The sequence below is a fragment of the Ailuropoda melanoleuca genome, chromosome 1, assembly GCF_002007445.2.
Source record: "Ailuropoda melanoleuca isolate Jingjing chromosome 1, ASM200744v2, whole genome shotgun sequence".
NCBI classification, from domain to species: Eukaryota; Metazoa; Chordata; class Mammalia; order Carnivora; family Ursidae; genus Ailuropoda; species Ailuropoda melanoleuca.
The window spans coordinates 126354609-126367344 of record NC_048218.1 but is presented as its reverse complement, the minus strand read 5'-3'; the positions used below and the strand labels follow the sequence as shown (position 1 = coordinate 126367344).

Sequence of the window (12736 nt, the reverse complement as noted above, 5' to 3'; positions counted from 1 at the left end):
CTCCTGACCTCTTTCTGAGGCAGCTCCTCTCCCCACTGCACGCCTCAGCCCTGTCTCGGCTCCGGCGCCAGCCCACAGCCCGAGAGCGCTGTCTGTGCTACACCTCGTCCTTGCTAAATGGCTCGTGGGTTGACAGCACGCTCCGCCTGCCGGGCTCTCTCTTCCGTGACCTGGGCCCAGCCCCACGCCGTCCTGTGTGGCAAACGTGCCCTGCGCTCACACTTACACATCCCGGGGAGACAGCCTTGCCGTTTGGATAAGGAGGCTGAGCCAGTGACACGCTGGGCAACGCGACTCGTGGGAGACGCTTCCTGGCTCCTGGCGGAGGGCCCTGGCCAGTCAGAACGCACCACTTCCCCTTTAAGAGAGCACGCCCAGATGCGATTAAGGAAAGGCAGAAAGAAAAGCCCGGAACAGTCAGGGCTGTATCCTGAATTTGGCAGATGAACTTGGGTTTTCCTGAACTGCACACATAAGGTGTGGTCAGAGGCAGCGGGCTCCCCCGGGGGGGCTGATCTGAGCAGTGTTTGGGAAGGGCTGGGGGCCCTGCTGCAACCCCCTCCCCCTTCCCGGGCTTGATGGCCACGTGCAAACTGCGTGCGCCAGGCTCCTGGAGCCGCTGTCCGCTGGGGCCTGGTCCGGGCCGCCTGCGGGCGCTCAGCCCTTTCCGCTCCTCCTTCCCCCAGGGCCGGTCCAGCACTCCGGGCAGAGTCCACTGTAATGCCCGGCACTGTGCTTTGGAGAGTAGGGACATCATTATAAAGACTGAAAGATACTTTTGTGGGACATTTTAACTACTAATTCCAGCAGGGAGTTATCATTCATTCTGGCTATTTAGGGAGTTCATTCCTTCATCTTGCCAAGGAGATTGGGGGAGGAGGATGGTCCCAAAAAACCCAACAGTTCACAAGGCCACATGCTGTAGGATTCCACCAATCAGAAACATCCAGAACAGGTAAATCCGTAGAGACAGAAAGCAGAACAGTGATTGCCAGGGGCTGGGGAAGAAGGCAGAGGGGAGTGACTACTTAATGGGTATAAGGGCTCTTTTGGGGGTGACGAAAATGTTTTGGAACTACGCAGAGGTGCTGGTTACCCAGCATTGGGAAGGAACTCAGTGCCACCGAACTGTATGTTCTAAAATTGTTAGGTGAGAGGCACCTGGGTGGCTCAGTCGGTTAAGCTTCTGGCACTTAAGTTTCAGCTCAGGTTGTGATCTCAGGATCGTGAGATTGAGCCCCAAGTTGGGCTCTGGGCTCAGCGTGGAGTCCTCTTGAGACTCTCTCTTCCTCTGCCCCTCCCCCCTGCTCTCTCTCTCTAAAATAAATAAATAAATCTTTTTAAAAATGTTAGGCGAGGGGCGCCTGGGTGGCACAGCGGTTAAGCGTCTGCCTTCGGCTCAGGGCGTGATCCCGGCGTTATGGGATCGAGCCCCACATCAGGCTCCTCCGCTATGAGCCTGCTTCTTCCTCTCCCACTCCCCCTGCTTGTGTTCCCTCTCTCACTGGCTGTCTCTATCTCTGTCAAATAAATAAATAAAATCTTTAAAAAAAAAAAAGTTAGGCGAATTTCACCTCAATTAAAAAAAAAATCCAGTGGCACAGTGTGTTTTGGGCAATTTTATCTTCTACTGAGATCTCTGCTGTGTTCCACCCAACATTTCTTTGTAAAACCTGGCTATTACCTGATAAATCTTAAGTCAATCCTGGCTGAAGAATATATGCCCTCTAATAAGGAAAAATAACAACAAACTTTTAAGACACAAAAGCTTTACAAGCCTCAGAAGTACAGCTCTTATGGAGAATTTTCAGCCCAGGGGAGATGGTATCAAGCCAAACCATGCCATATAAGCGAAGCAGGGCCCACCTGCCTTTGCAAGACTGTCCTATGTTGGGTCCATTCCTTCAGTGGCTTATCAGCATAACTAAAGCCAGCGAGAGGGAGCTTCCCGAGGAGAATAATTCAAGACAACATGACTTTGGGTCTCTGGGTTCTTGACTCCCTTTTATCTCTTGTAGAGAGAGTTTCTTCCCAGAATGGAGGAGAATTCATCTCTTTCTGACACGGAGGGCACTGGCCTGGTTGGCAAAGCAGAACTGGTCTCCACAATTCCATTTCTTTAGGACGGAGCCAGTGGGAATGAGGGGGCACGAGCCAACCACCCACCTGACCCAGGCTCACTGGAGGGAGCGTCCGGCCCTCCTTTCCCGGCCACTTGCAGCTTTGCCTGGAGACAGGCTGCTCCCGTGGGTAAGGCTGTGAGCCTTCTCCGCTGGACCCCAGGCCAGTAGGTCAAGGGCCCACGGGTGCACTTCCCCCGGTCAGGAGACTGTTAAGAGGAGGCTTGCAGGATGTTGCAATGTTTCACAGAAGAAAGGGCAGGCTCCATGGCCTGGGAGCCAGAGTCTTTCCAAAGACAAATGTGAACAGCTTCCTCGGGTCAACTCTCCCAGAGCCCTTTGATCCTTCTGGAGCACCTTCCCCTGCCTCTTTCACCCTGTGCTCTCCTGTTACCTCAGGTGCCCAGGTGATGAGTTGGTGGCCTGGGTTCTCACAAACAGGTGGTTTATGATAAAAAGATGCAATATTTATTACTACTGCTCTAGCATCTGAGGAACAGGAAGTTTAGACCTTAATTCTAAATACAAAGCAGACAGGTTCAACCCAGTTAAAAAATGGACAAGGACTTGAACACGGACATTTCTCCAAAGGAGATTCAGATATGGCCAACAAGCACAGGAAAGAGTGCTCAGTATCATTAGTCACTAAGGAGCAAATCTTCACACCTACTAGGGTGCTTATATATAAAAAATAACCCGGAACAACTAAAAATGTAAAATGACAAGTGCTGGAGAGATGTGGAAAAATCAAAACCCTTAGGCACTGTCAGTGGGACTAAAATGGTACAGCCTCTATGGAAAACAGTTTGGGTGGCACCTGGGTGGCCCAGTCAGTTAAGCATCAGACTCTTGATTTCGGCTCAGGTCATGATCTCAGGGTCATGAGATCGAGCCCTGAGTCGGGCTCTGCGTTGGGCATGGAGCCTGCTTAAGATTCTCTGTCTCCCTCTGCCTCTGCCGCTCCGCCCGCTTGTGCTCACGCTTTGTCTCTCAAAAACAAGAAACAGAAAGGAAACAGTATGGTAGTTCCTCAAAAAATTAAACATTGAATTACCACAGAATCCAACAATTCTACCCTAAGGTATATACCCAAAAGATATACCTAAATCCTTGTGTACAAATGTTCATAGCAACACAAGGAAAAACGGCTTCAGGATAACCCAGAGTTACCTTCAAAGCCCTACTTGGAATCACTTAAAGGAGGTAATTAATTAGTTAATTTTAGAGATAGAGGGGGACAGAGAGAGTGGGGGAGGAGCAGAGAGAGAGGGAGAAGCAGACTCTGCGCTGAGCGAGGAGCCCGACACAGGACTCGATCCCATTCCCCTGAGATCATGACCTGAGCCAAAATCAAGAGTTGGTTGCTTAACCAACTGAGCCACCCAGGCGTCCCTAAAGGAGGTTAATATTTAAGTTAAGGGAATTAAAGTGGCCGGTAGGAGACAGCTCAAAGGCACTCCAAGATAGTAGTTCTCAAACAAGGCCAATTCAGGTCCATGAAGAAGTGTGAGTTTATTTTAAACAACGTCACACGTGCACATACACACGTGTGCGCACATATACACACCAGGCACTGAAGCACAGTTCCCCTCTGCCAGCCCTTCATCTCTGATACAACTGTCATTTCCATCGAGGGATCACCATTCCCTTGATGGAATCATCATCGCCACCAAAGGCACCTAGGTCTTAGACCTTGAAGTTGGGACAGAGTAACAGACTCCCAAGAGGCAAGAAGAAGCCCCACAGGTAATCAGTCTCTGCTAATCCCTGCCGGCCCCTCTCGGGACTGCTGCTGTGTCCCCAGCACTCTGGCCCAGCCTGACTTCTCCCCTGCATGCTGCAGTGTGGATGGGGCCATCCGAATGCGCACCAGGTGAGACAGCATGGCGTCTCCATCGGCTGTTGGAGCGACCTCCCCTACTTTGAGCTGCTTTGCAATGCCCCTCGCTAATCCCATTTCTGCTCTACAGGGGTCACCTCGACCCAGTCTTACTTCCCTTCCATGGGACACTTTGCCAAATATTTGCTCCTTGAAATCTTTCTCCAGGCTAAAAAGCCCAGATGTCTTTTTAAACCATACCTCACAAAACATCATTTTCACCATTCTCATCTGTGCGTCCTCTTTGGCTCTACTATCTGTCCTTCACGAACCGTGGAACTCAGAAGAGAGAACATTACAGATGGGGTCTGAGCAACTCCTAGCTGTCTATCCTCAACATTATCCTCCTATTCACGCAGCTAGAGAGCCAACCTCGATTTTTTATTTTTCATAACTGTATCACCCCTAAGTCTTATTTCACACATTTTCCTGCCAAGCAGCATTATCCACAGGTATCCTTTAAAAATGTCATCTGGTTGGATTTAGCCTACTGCTCTGGCCTGCTGAAATCGTTTTGGACCCTGACCCATTAACGTATCCATTTCCCTTCCAAATCTGCCACCTGCAAACTGGAGAAGCCTGCCACCAATACCATTCTTCTTCCAAACCCTTACTTATAACGTGGAAGAGGACACGGTCAAGTGTGCAGCCTGTATATATACACCACCCAGAGTGACCGTGACCTGTGAACAGCACTCTTGGCCATTCAGGGCAGGTGTGCCACTTAGCCCACATTTCTTCATCTTCCCTCGTAGGGATCTCACGGGCAACTGACAAATGGAGCTAACAACAGCCGTCCTCTTGGTGGTAAAGATTAAGCGTTAAGGTCTTAGAGCAGTGCACTGCACATAGTGAGCCAATCAAATGTTGCTTTTATAACTGACAAGAAATACGATTTAAAAAAAAAAACCCAACCACTTGGTTTTCCAATTCCCAAACTACCTTCTTATTGGCAACGGAAGCAGGAGGGGATTTTTCTTCGCCATATACTGTGAGAACTTGATCAAACTTCCAAAGGTAAAATTCACCAAAGTGGGAGAGCCCCCCATTACTGAGACCCCTGGAGCTTTTAGCTCTCAGACTTGTCTATTCTGAGCCCCCAGCAATTCATTAATTACACTTTAGGTTTTCCTAAAGATCCAGACAGTAGGCAGATGAAATCAAGAGAAGGAGCATTGGAGTCCAGGAGCTGGAGTCTCAACGCCTGCTCTCCTTCCAGAATTTCCATGCTCTGGGGTTAACAATACCTGCCTTTCCAGGGCTATAAGGAGGAGTCAGTGAGATCAGGCACGTAAAAGAGGGTTAAAAGTTGAGTCGGGTTACGCAAACATAAAAGAACAGTTTTATGATTACTGCGGCTATAAATAACCCAGATCCCACCTCCACTGGCAGAAACCCACCTGTGAAACCTAGGAGGAACCGGTAGCAGTACTGAGGCAGGCCTTTTCAGCACAGACCAGCTGGACTGCTGCAAGGGAGCCGACTCCTGGCCTCCTCTCCTGGCAGCAATCACCTTCTCCCTCGTCTCAGACCAGAAACCAGGCTGACTTACAAAGGGTAACGGGTCCTCCCACCGACCTGCAGGAACACACTGTCTCTCCATGGCCCTGCTGTTGAGATCAGAACCTGAGTCATCTGCAGCGGGAACCTAGCAGGTCATGAAGGGTTGGGAGGGCTGCTCTTAGCTCCCCTGTGGCTTGACCACAACTCACCTTGGATTTCTGAATGGAGTGGCAGTTTCCAAGAACACCAGGCTTTTGTCTCTGCCATTCTCATGGTGGGCCCCCAGGAACTCTGCTCTTGTCTTGGCGGAGGGTGGGTGCCTTCTTAGGGAACAAATGTTCTTTGTCGAGAAAAGCTCTTGGGGGACATTTTTTGCAAAGGGCTATCAGAAGGCAACCTGCTGGCCCCTAGAATCTCCGGGTCAAAGATGTCCCACAGCAAGGGAAGAGGGAGGGAGATGAATGGCCAACCATAGGCCTCTGGGAAAAGAGCAGCCGATGAAATGGGAGACATAACTGGCTAAATTTTCCTCTCCTGGTCCATGTAAGGCTGGTTTCCCAACTTCCAGAGGGAATGAACACTGAGGGCAGATTTAAATATATATACATAATTGTTGGCAAGACACTGAGAGGATTATGCCAATGAATCTATTCACAGATCAGGGAGTCTGCCCAGAACGGCACGGCACGGCACGGCACGGGGAGGAAGAGGCCCAGAAGGGAAGGTAACACTTTCTGTCAGATGACTTCTGGGGCCCACTGGTCTGTGAGCTACCCTTGCTCAACCCACCTCAAGACAGGTGGGCTGCTGAAATTATCTAAAAATCATCACAGGACACATGAAAGCTTACTCAGACTTTCACAGCCACCGGTGACTTCTTGTGCCTTTGAACATATTTTGTCTTTCTCTCATTGTGTTCCCTTTGACTACGCACCCACACAGAGATGGGGCCTGATTCTCTGCAGTCACACGCACAGGGACAAGTCACAGACGAAGTTGTATATCATGCTGGTTACTGCAGTGTTCTGATGCTGCTAAGGAACAGAGCTGAGGGGGGACCAGGCTGAGCTGACTGGTGTTATGGGCTGAATTATGTTGCCCCCAAATTCATATGTTGAAGTCCCAATCCCCAGTACCTCGGAATGTGACTGAATGGGCAGATTAGGTCTTTAAAGAGGTGATAAAGTTAAAAATGAGGCCAGTTAGGGTGGGCTCTGCTCCAGTATGACTGGAGTCCTTCGGTAAGAAGAGGGACAGCATGATGAAGAGACAGCAAGAAGACAGCCATCTGCAAGCCAAGGAAGGAGGCCTCAGGAGAAACCAAGCCTGCTGGCACCTTGATCTTGGGACTTCCAGCCTCCACAACTGTGAAAAAATAAATTTCTGCAGATTAAGCCACCCAGTCTGTGGTATTTTGTTATAACAGTCCTAGCAAATTCATGCAATTGATTTACTTAAAAACCCTTCCGGTTTACCAGATTGGAGAGAAAAAGTATAGGACAGAGGACAGAGGACAAGGGATTCCTAACCTCTGACAGGCTGTGGATCAAATGTATCTTCCTCCTTAGTCTGAGATGTGCCACTTTGATGGCAAACTGTAGCAAGGTCAAAGTGGGGACAGCCTACCTGTCCTTGAAGACTGGGAAATCCTGCCCTTCCCAGAGGACCCTGTGAACAGCGCTCTTGGCCATTCAGGGCAGGTGTGTCACTTAGCCCACAGAGGCCCACAGAGGCCCAAGGCTGAGGTAGCCTACAGGTACTCAAGCGCCTGGGATGAAACAGGATGACCAAGCCACAGCTGAGTAGTAACCAACTCCTTCCATCAGCTAACTTTCTGGTTTGGCCTCTTACCCTTGGGGGTTCTGCCTAATCTATATGTCATTGCTGTTGTTCCAGAAAAGGATAAGACCTTGGGGATAAGTGGGCTAATAGCTGAGTGAGGTAGCCACCAGCAGACTCGCATAGGTCTGACAAACCAACTCAGATCTTCTGGCCCAATGTTGCCTTAGGCATTGGGAATTGGGAATCCACCAATCTCCAAGTTTGCCTGGATGCCTCCGCCGCCGCCCCCCCCTAAGGGGCCCAGACACACCGATCAATGATCAATCCAAGCACAGCTCTCTCCAGGCTGGCGTTGGGGATCAAAGCAAGGAAGGAGGGTATTTGAAAGGTGTCGGCAGGCAGATGTCTGGAGGGCCTGGGAGGGGCGACATGCTCTGGGAGGCTGGCAAAGGGCTGTGCCTTCATTTTCTCAAAGATCTCCCGGTGGGCAGGACTAGCTAATTCAAATGCAAAAGCCTCAGGGCAGGATTACTGGGAAACCTTTCCCTATTCACCGCCATCCCTCTCCAACTCCATCAGAAAGGCCTATAGGTTCCCTTCTCGTCTCTTCATTCACTCTGGCCATGACGTTATTCACAGGGCGGAGTGGGAGCCCCCATATTCATCGCCAGCTGAGATGCCCACGAACCAACACACACCTCCGACCCTTTCAAAACGTGAGCCTCAAATCCTATCTCACCCTCAATACAGGAGGAGGAAGAGCGTAGGGACCGCATCCATGGGGGCAGATGAGAATCACAGGAGAACAAAGGGTCCCCTAAACATCTGCGGGTAGTTCACGGGTTTGCATGCGCAACGAGGGCGCGGAAGTCTGACGGAGAAACGTCCGGGCCTGCCTGCTCGCTCCCCGGGCCCTGCTGTGCAAGCCAGGCCCCATCTTCAGCCTCCTCCTGCTGGGACCCAAGGGTTTAACCCGTCCTTCACCAGCTCAGCGGGGCTACTGTGAGAAAGCAGAGAGCGCGCTCTAAATTAAAAGATCAGAAGCAAGACAGCCTCATCATCACTCTCCACAAGGTGAGAGGCCAACCAAACCAAACCAAACCAAAGCTTAGCAAAGCACCACCAACAAAACCCCACTTTCCTACAGATGAGAGAAACATGGAGGAGAAAAAGAAATCTGCTCCTGGCAGCACTCAGCAGTCATGACGACGCCACATTTACCACCTTGGAAATTTCCGTCTCAACCATCCGTTTTCATTTGCGTGTGCGAGTCGGTGATGGTGGGGATGAGAAGTGTGGACCTGTCTGCGAGGGACCCAACAACCAGCAGTAAGGCGGACTCCCCACTTAGAACGCCTTTCACGGGCCCAAACGATGTTTACAGTTTTCTCCTTCCCTTCTGATTTGTTTGGTTTAAAATATTTAACCCGAGGCACAATGAAGTGTCTCATTTACGACGTTCTCCTGGACCATTAGACTGGGACTCCCACACTCATCATGCTGGAGAACGTGCTCCTTACCCATGCAAATTCCGGGAGCGGCCGGCAGAGATGGGAGGTGCTCAAGGTACGCTATCAAGGGGTAATTTAATTACACAGCCATTCAGTGGGCAAAGCAGAGCAATTTTTAGCCAACTCTTCTGGTAAATATTATGGGAAGCCCTTTCATGGAGTGTTCATTCTGGCTTAGTGATTTCAAGCGTGCCCAGATTTCCTCCTCATTCCTGCACACACCCACCCCCGAAGGCGCTACCCCTAGGCCAGAAGGTCGAAGGGATCATGTATTAGCCGGTGTGCCACCTTGCAGTCGATTATTACTCTTTTTTAATGTTATAAACACCCAAGGATCACTGCCATTTAGAGGAGGACAAACTCTGATAGCCACCAACTTTCCAGCGGCCGGCCTTCCTCTGCCCCTCCCCCCGGCTCCCGGTGGGTCCCGCCAAGCGGCTTCTGGGCAGGCTGCGGTAGCCAGCGAACACGGCTCCTGCGGGTGGGACAGCACAGCCCCGCAAACCCACTCCGGCCATTTGAAACAATACCCAATCACTGCATCCACCCTCCCAGAAAGCCCCGGAGGAAATGGCATCACGACTTTCATTTTACTCCATTTCTGACCGACCAAAGGAAAACAACGTGTCCTAAGACAATCATCAGGGTATCCGATGTCAGTGGCTGGACGGGACCCTCCTGAATGTTATCAAGTGACCTCGAGGAGACATTAATTTTCAGGAGCTAAAATAACCCCCTGCCTACACAGGCACGGGCCGTTTCCCTCCCTGCAGACACGGCTCTCACTTTCCCCAGTTAGAACAGAAAACTCTCATGCATCCCCATTTCTTCAGAAAAGTCTATAAATAACCCAGGATCAGCAAAATTATGCAAAACATCCTGCTAGGAGAAGAAATGTAAACTAAAACCACTTACAGAGAGACTCAGGCTGCCAACTTAATCTGATTCTACGACGACTGTAACATGTTGTACTTTTGGAACCTGAAGAGATCCACATTAGCACGGATGCCATCACAAAAACAACAACAACAACAAAAAAAAACACCAAAAAAAAAAAAAAAAAGGAAAAAAAGCCCACAAAACACCGCAACAACTAAACAACAAAAGCCCACCCCTGAGACGGAGCAACGTGATTCGGTGCTCTGCGCGGTCCGCGACCGCGGCTGACCAGCTGCAGCGGCCCAGCTAGCCGAGGTTGCACACGCCGACTGTTTTGACTACAGGCACTTGTTAAACACAGAGTTTCAGGTCCTACCAGTTGGACACCAGAAGTTCATAGAACTGACCCAGTGCCAAGAACAACAAGCACAGAAAGCGAAACGGCTGCCTCGTGCGCGGTGTTTTTGTTAACTGTTTATGCAAGCCCCACAGCAATTGGGGAACAATTAAGAAGAAAGCATAACTTAAATAACAAAAGCAAAAAGATTACCACCTTGAAGGAAATGGAGATGTTGGCAGATAAAGGACAGACGTCAACCTAGTTTATTGGTGGGGTGGGTGGGGGGTTTTCGGAGAGAATCAGAGTGGGGGGGAGGGGCAGGTGTCACATGACAAACTGCCGTTATTAGCAGAAGGAACCGGGTGCTTCCTTGAAGCATCTTTTACTCTGAGATTGACTAAGAGGTTGTGCAAATGCTGAAGCCTTGGTGCACATCTGGGGGGTGACTGCAGAAGCCCTAGGATTTGGAAGTTGGCAAGTCCCAGAGGAGAAAAAAGGGGCGTGCTGAACGGAGATTTCGAGACACAGGAAAGGGACTTCCAAGCTCCCTGCTCCGTGCAGTGAGATCACGGAGCCACACAGGAAGCAGACGGAGGGGGCCGTGTCCCTGGGCTGTTTCTGTCCTGGTCCTGAGAAAGGTTTCCCTGTCCCCTTTGGGTTTAGGGTTGCTGGGGCCAACCTTTCTCCTTCGTCCAGGACTGCACTCTGTGTTCTTTTGGTGATAGTGAATAAAGTATTTTCATCTGGCAAAATAAAATAAAAAGGAATGTTTACATGCCATATTTAACCAGGTTTTCCATTTCTTTTTCAGAATGCATTCAGCACCATCTCAGGTTAGGACCAAGACAATTAGCCAGATAACATTTTAGAGTTACCTGAGGATTTGAGAAACTGAATTCCAAGAGAACTGGGGTGTAGATGTAAGAGTGAGAAATTATCCCATTATCTATCTATCTATCATCTATCATCTATCTACCTACCTATGGAGATTGCAAAATGCAGCAAGCAAGCCTAGCTAAGGCCGTCTCTTTTTAAATTGGGGTTGGGAGGCCATAAGGAGAGGAGGAATATATGCATGTCCGGATCGCAGATCCAGGAACTTTTTAGAAACCTTTCAGCCAGCCAAAAGCCCTCAGTCAGGACTTAACTTCCTCATCATGACACCTGAATCATCCTCACTCTCCATTTCAGAAAGAGCCAGTGCAATTAACACGGTTCAATCCCTCATTTGTATATTAACCCGACCAATCCCAGCTAGCCTAGTTTCAATCCCTGTTTTGCACAGAGGACCTGAATGAGAACTGCATGCCTAGCCCTGCCCCCTCTTTGTCTTCCTTAGAACACCTCCCGGTTTCTACCTGAATGTGTCTCCTCGATTCCAATTGTAACTGTCCAAGTGAATGCCTGTTGGCTTAAATTTTCAGTGAATTCTTTCTTGTTCTACACTATTTATCTATCATCTACCTTTGATTTGAAGAATCAAGTGTTGCCACTTCCCCACTCCAGAGGCTTAGGGAAAAGTAATGAGTAAGTAGTAACAGGTTGTTGGGAAAACACTGTGACTTAGGCCAGATTTGTGTTTATTCTTGAGAGTAAATGTTCCTCTAGTTCCTGGGGGTCAGCAGTACAATGGTGGTGAACATAAGCCCACCTGGTGGCTGCTCCTTTCCTCTCGAAGGAACCCACATTTTATTACAAACTATATATAGAAATGGTTTCGCGGTCTGGAACGGAGCCCCCCTGGAGCGAAACACAGCAGTAGCCTGACAGATCAAGAGAGAAGAGCAAAGGCAATTGAAAGCATCCAAGACAAAGCAAGGGGCTGGGGAGGAAGATGGCTGGGGTGGGGAGGGGAGGACGGGGGAAGGGCCGCCACCAGAGAGACGGATCACGTCGGGCAGAGGGAGTCTCGGACCAGCCCCGGACTCTGGGTTGGCAAGTGACTCCACAAAGTGACCCAGAACTTTCGCAAGGCGTGCCCTTCACGTGGAACGCCATGGTTTAAGTGTCCCCTTCATGCACATTAAATTCTTTGACCCTCAGAAACATCCTGAATCAGCAGGGCCCAAGCAACAAAGGAAGAAAGCTGAGGCAGGGAGGCCTCGGTCTCAGCCCCGTGAGCGAGCGAACGAGCGAGTGAGCGAAAGAGCGATGATGACTCACATATGCTGGCCTGGTGCTTTCTATTCGCAAAGCACTTTAAAAGTGGCGGGCTTTATCATTCCCATTCTCAGACAAGTACACCGAGATTCTGGAGAGGCCACAATCATGTCGAAGGCCACACTGCAAAGAATACGCAGCGCTGGGTCTCCTAACTCCTCACCCAGCCTGTCTTGCTTGCCGCTGCCATGTTCCCAGAACACACAATGATCGAACCAAAAAGGCCACCCAAATGGTCGTACTGTCAGAGCACATCATCTCTAGATTCTCTCAGAACTGTCTTCACGGCTTTTCGGTTACAGTTCAGACTGCAACTCCCTGACCCCCTGACCCAGAAGGTTCCTCTCCGCGCCTTCGCACTTCGGACACCTGGACAGCACAGCTCCGAGTCAATGGGAAGCCACCACCTCCACCCTGTTTGCACACTGTCCTTCTTTGATTTGATGAGTTCACCCACGTGCTAACCCCTGGCTCTTCACCTAATCCTCGCCTAAGGAGAAGCCCGAGTAGAGTGTCCCAGCAGGCCTGCCCTGCTGAACATTATGCGGTCTGCATTTCCAAG

General features: G+C 50.1%; 1 protein-coding gene across 14 annotated transcripts in view; it reads right to left on the bottom strand.

The window, feature by feature from the left end:
• Nucleotides 1-12736, bottom strand: part of ATXN7L1 (ataxin 7 like 1) — a 232869-nt gene that overhangs the window by 62599 nt on the left and 157534 nt on the right. For 2 of the 14 annotated variants that reach the window (XM_034666671.1, XM_019806730.2), the window contains exon 1: nt 227-378. The exons of 6 other annotated variants lie outside the window; for them this stretch is intronic. Coding sequence is in view for 1 of the 8 variants with exons in the window: in XM_019806712.2 (XP_019662271.1) it covers nt 5712-5775 (64 nt within the window). In the remaining 7 variants the exon portion in view is untranslated. 6 more of the 14 variants (XM_019806735.2, XM_019806741.2, XM_019806722.2 and 3 more) reach the window with 6 other exon arrangements.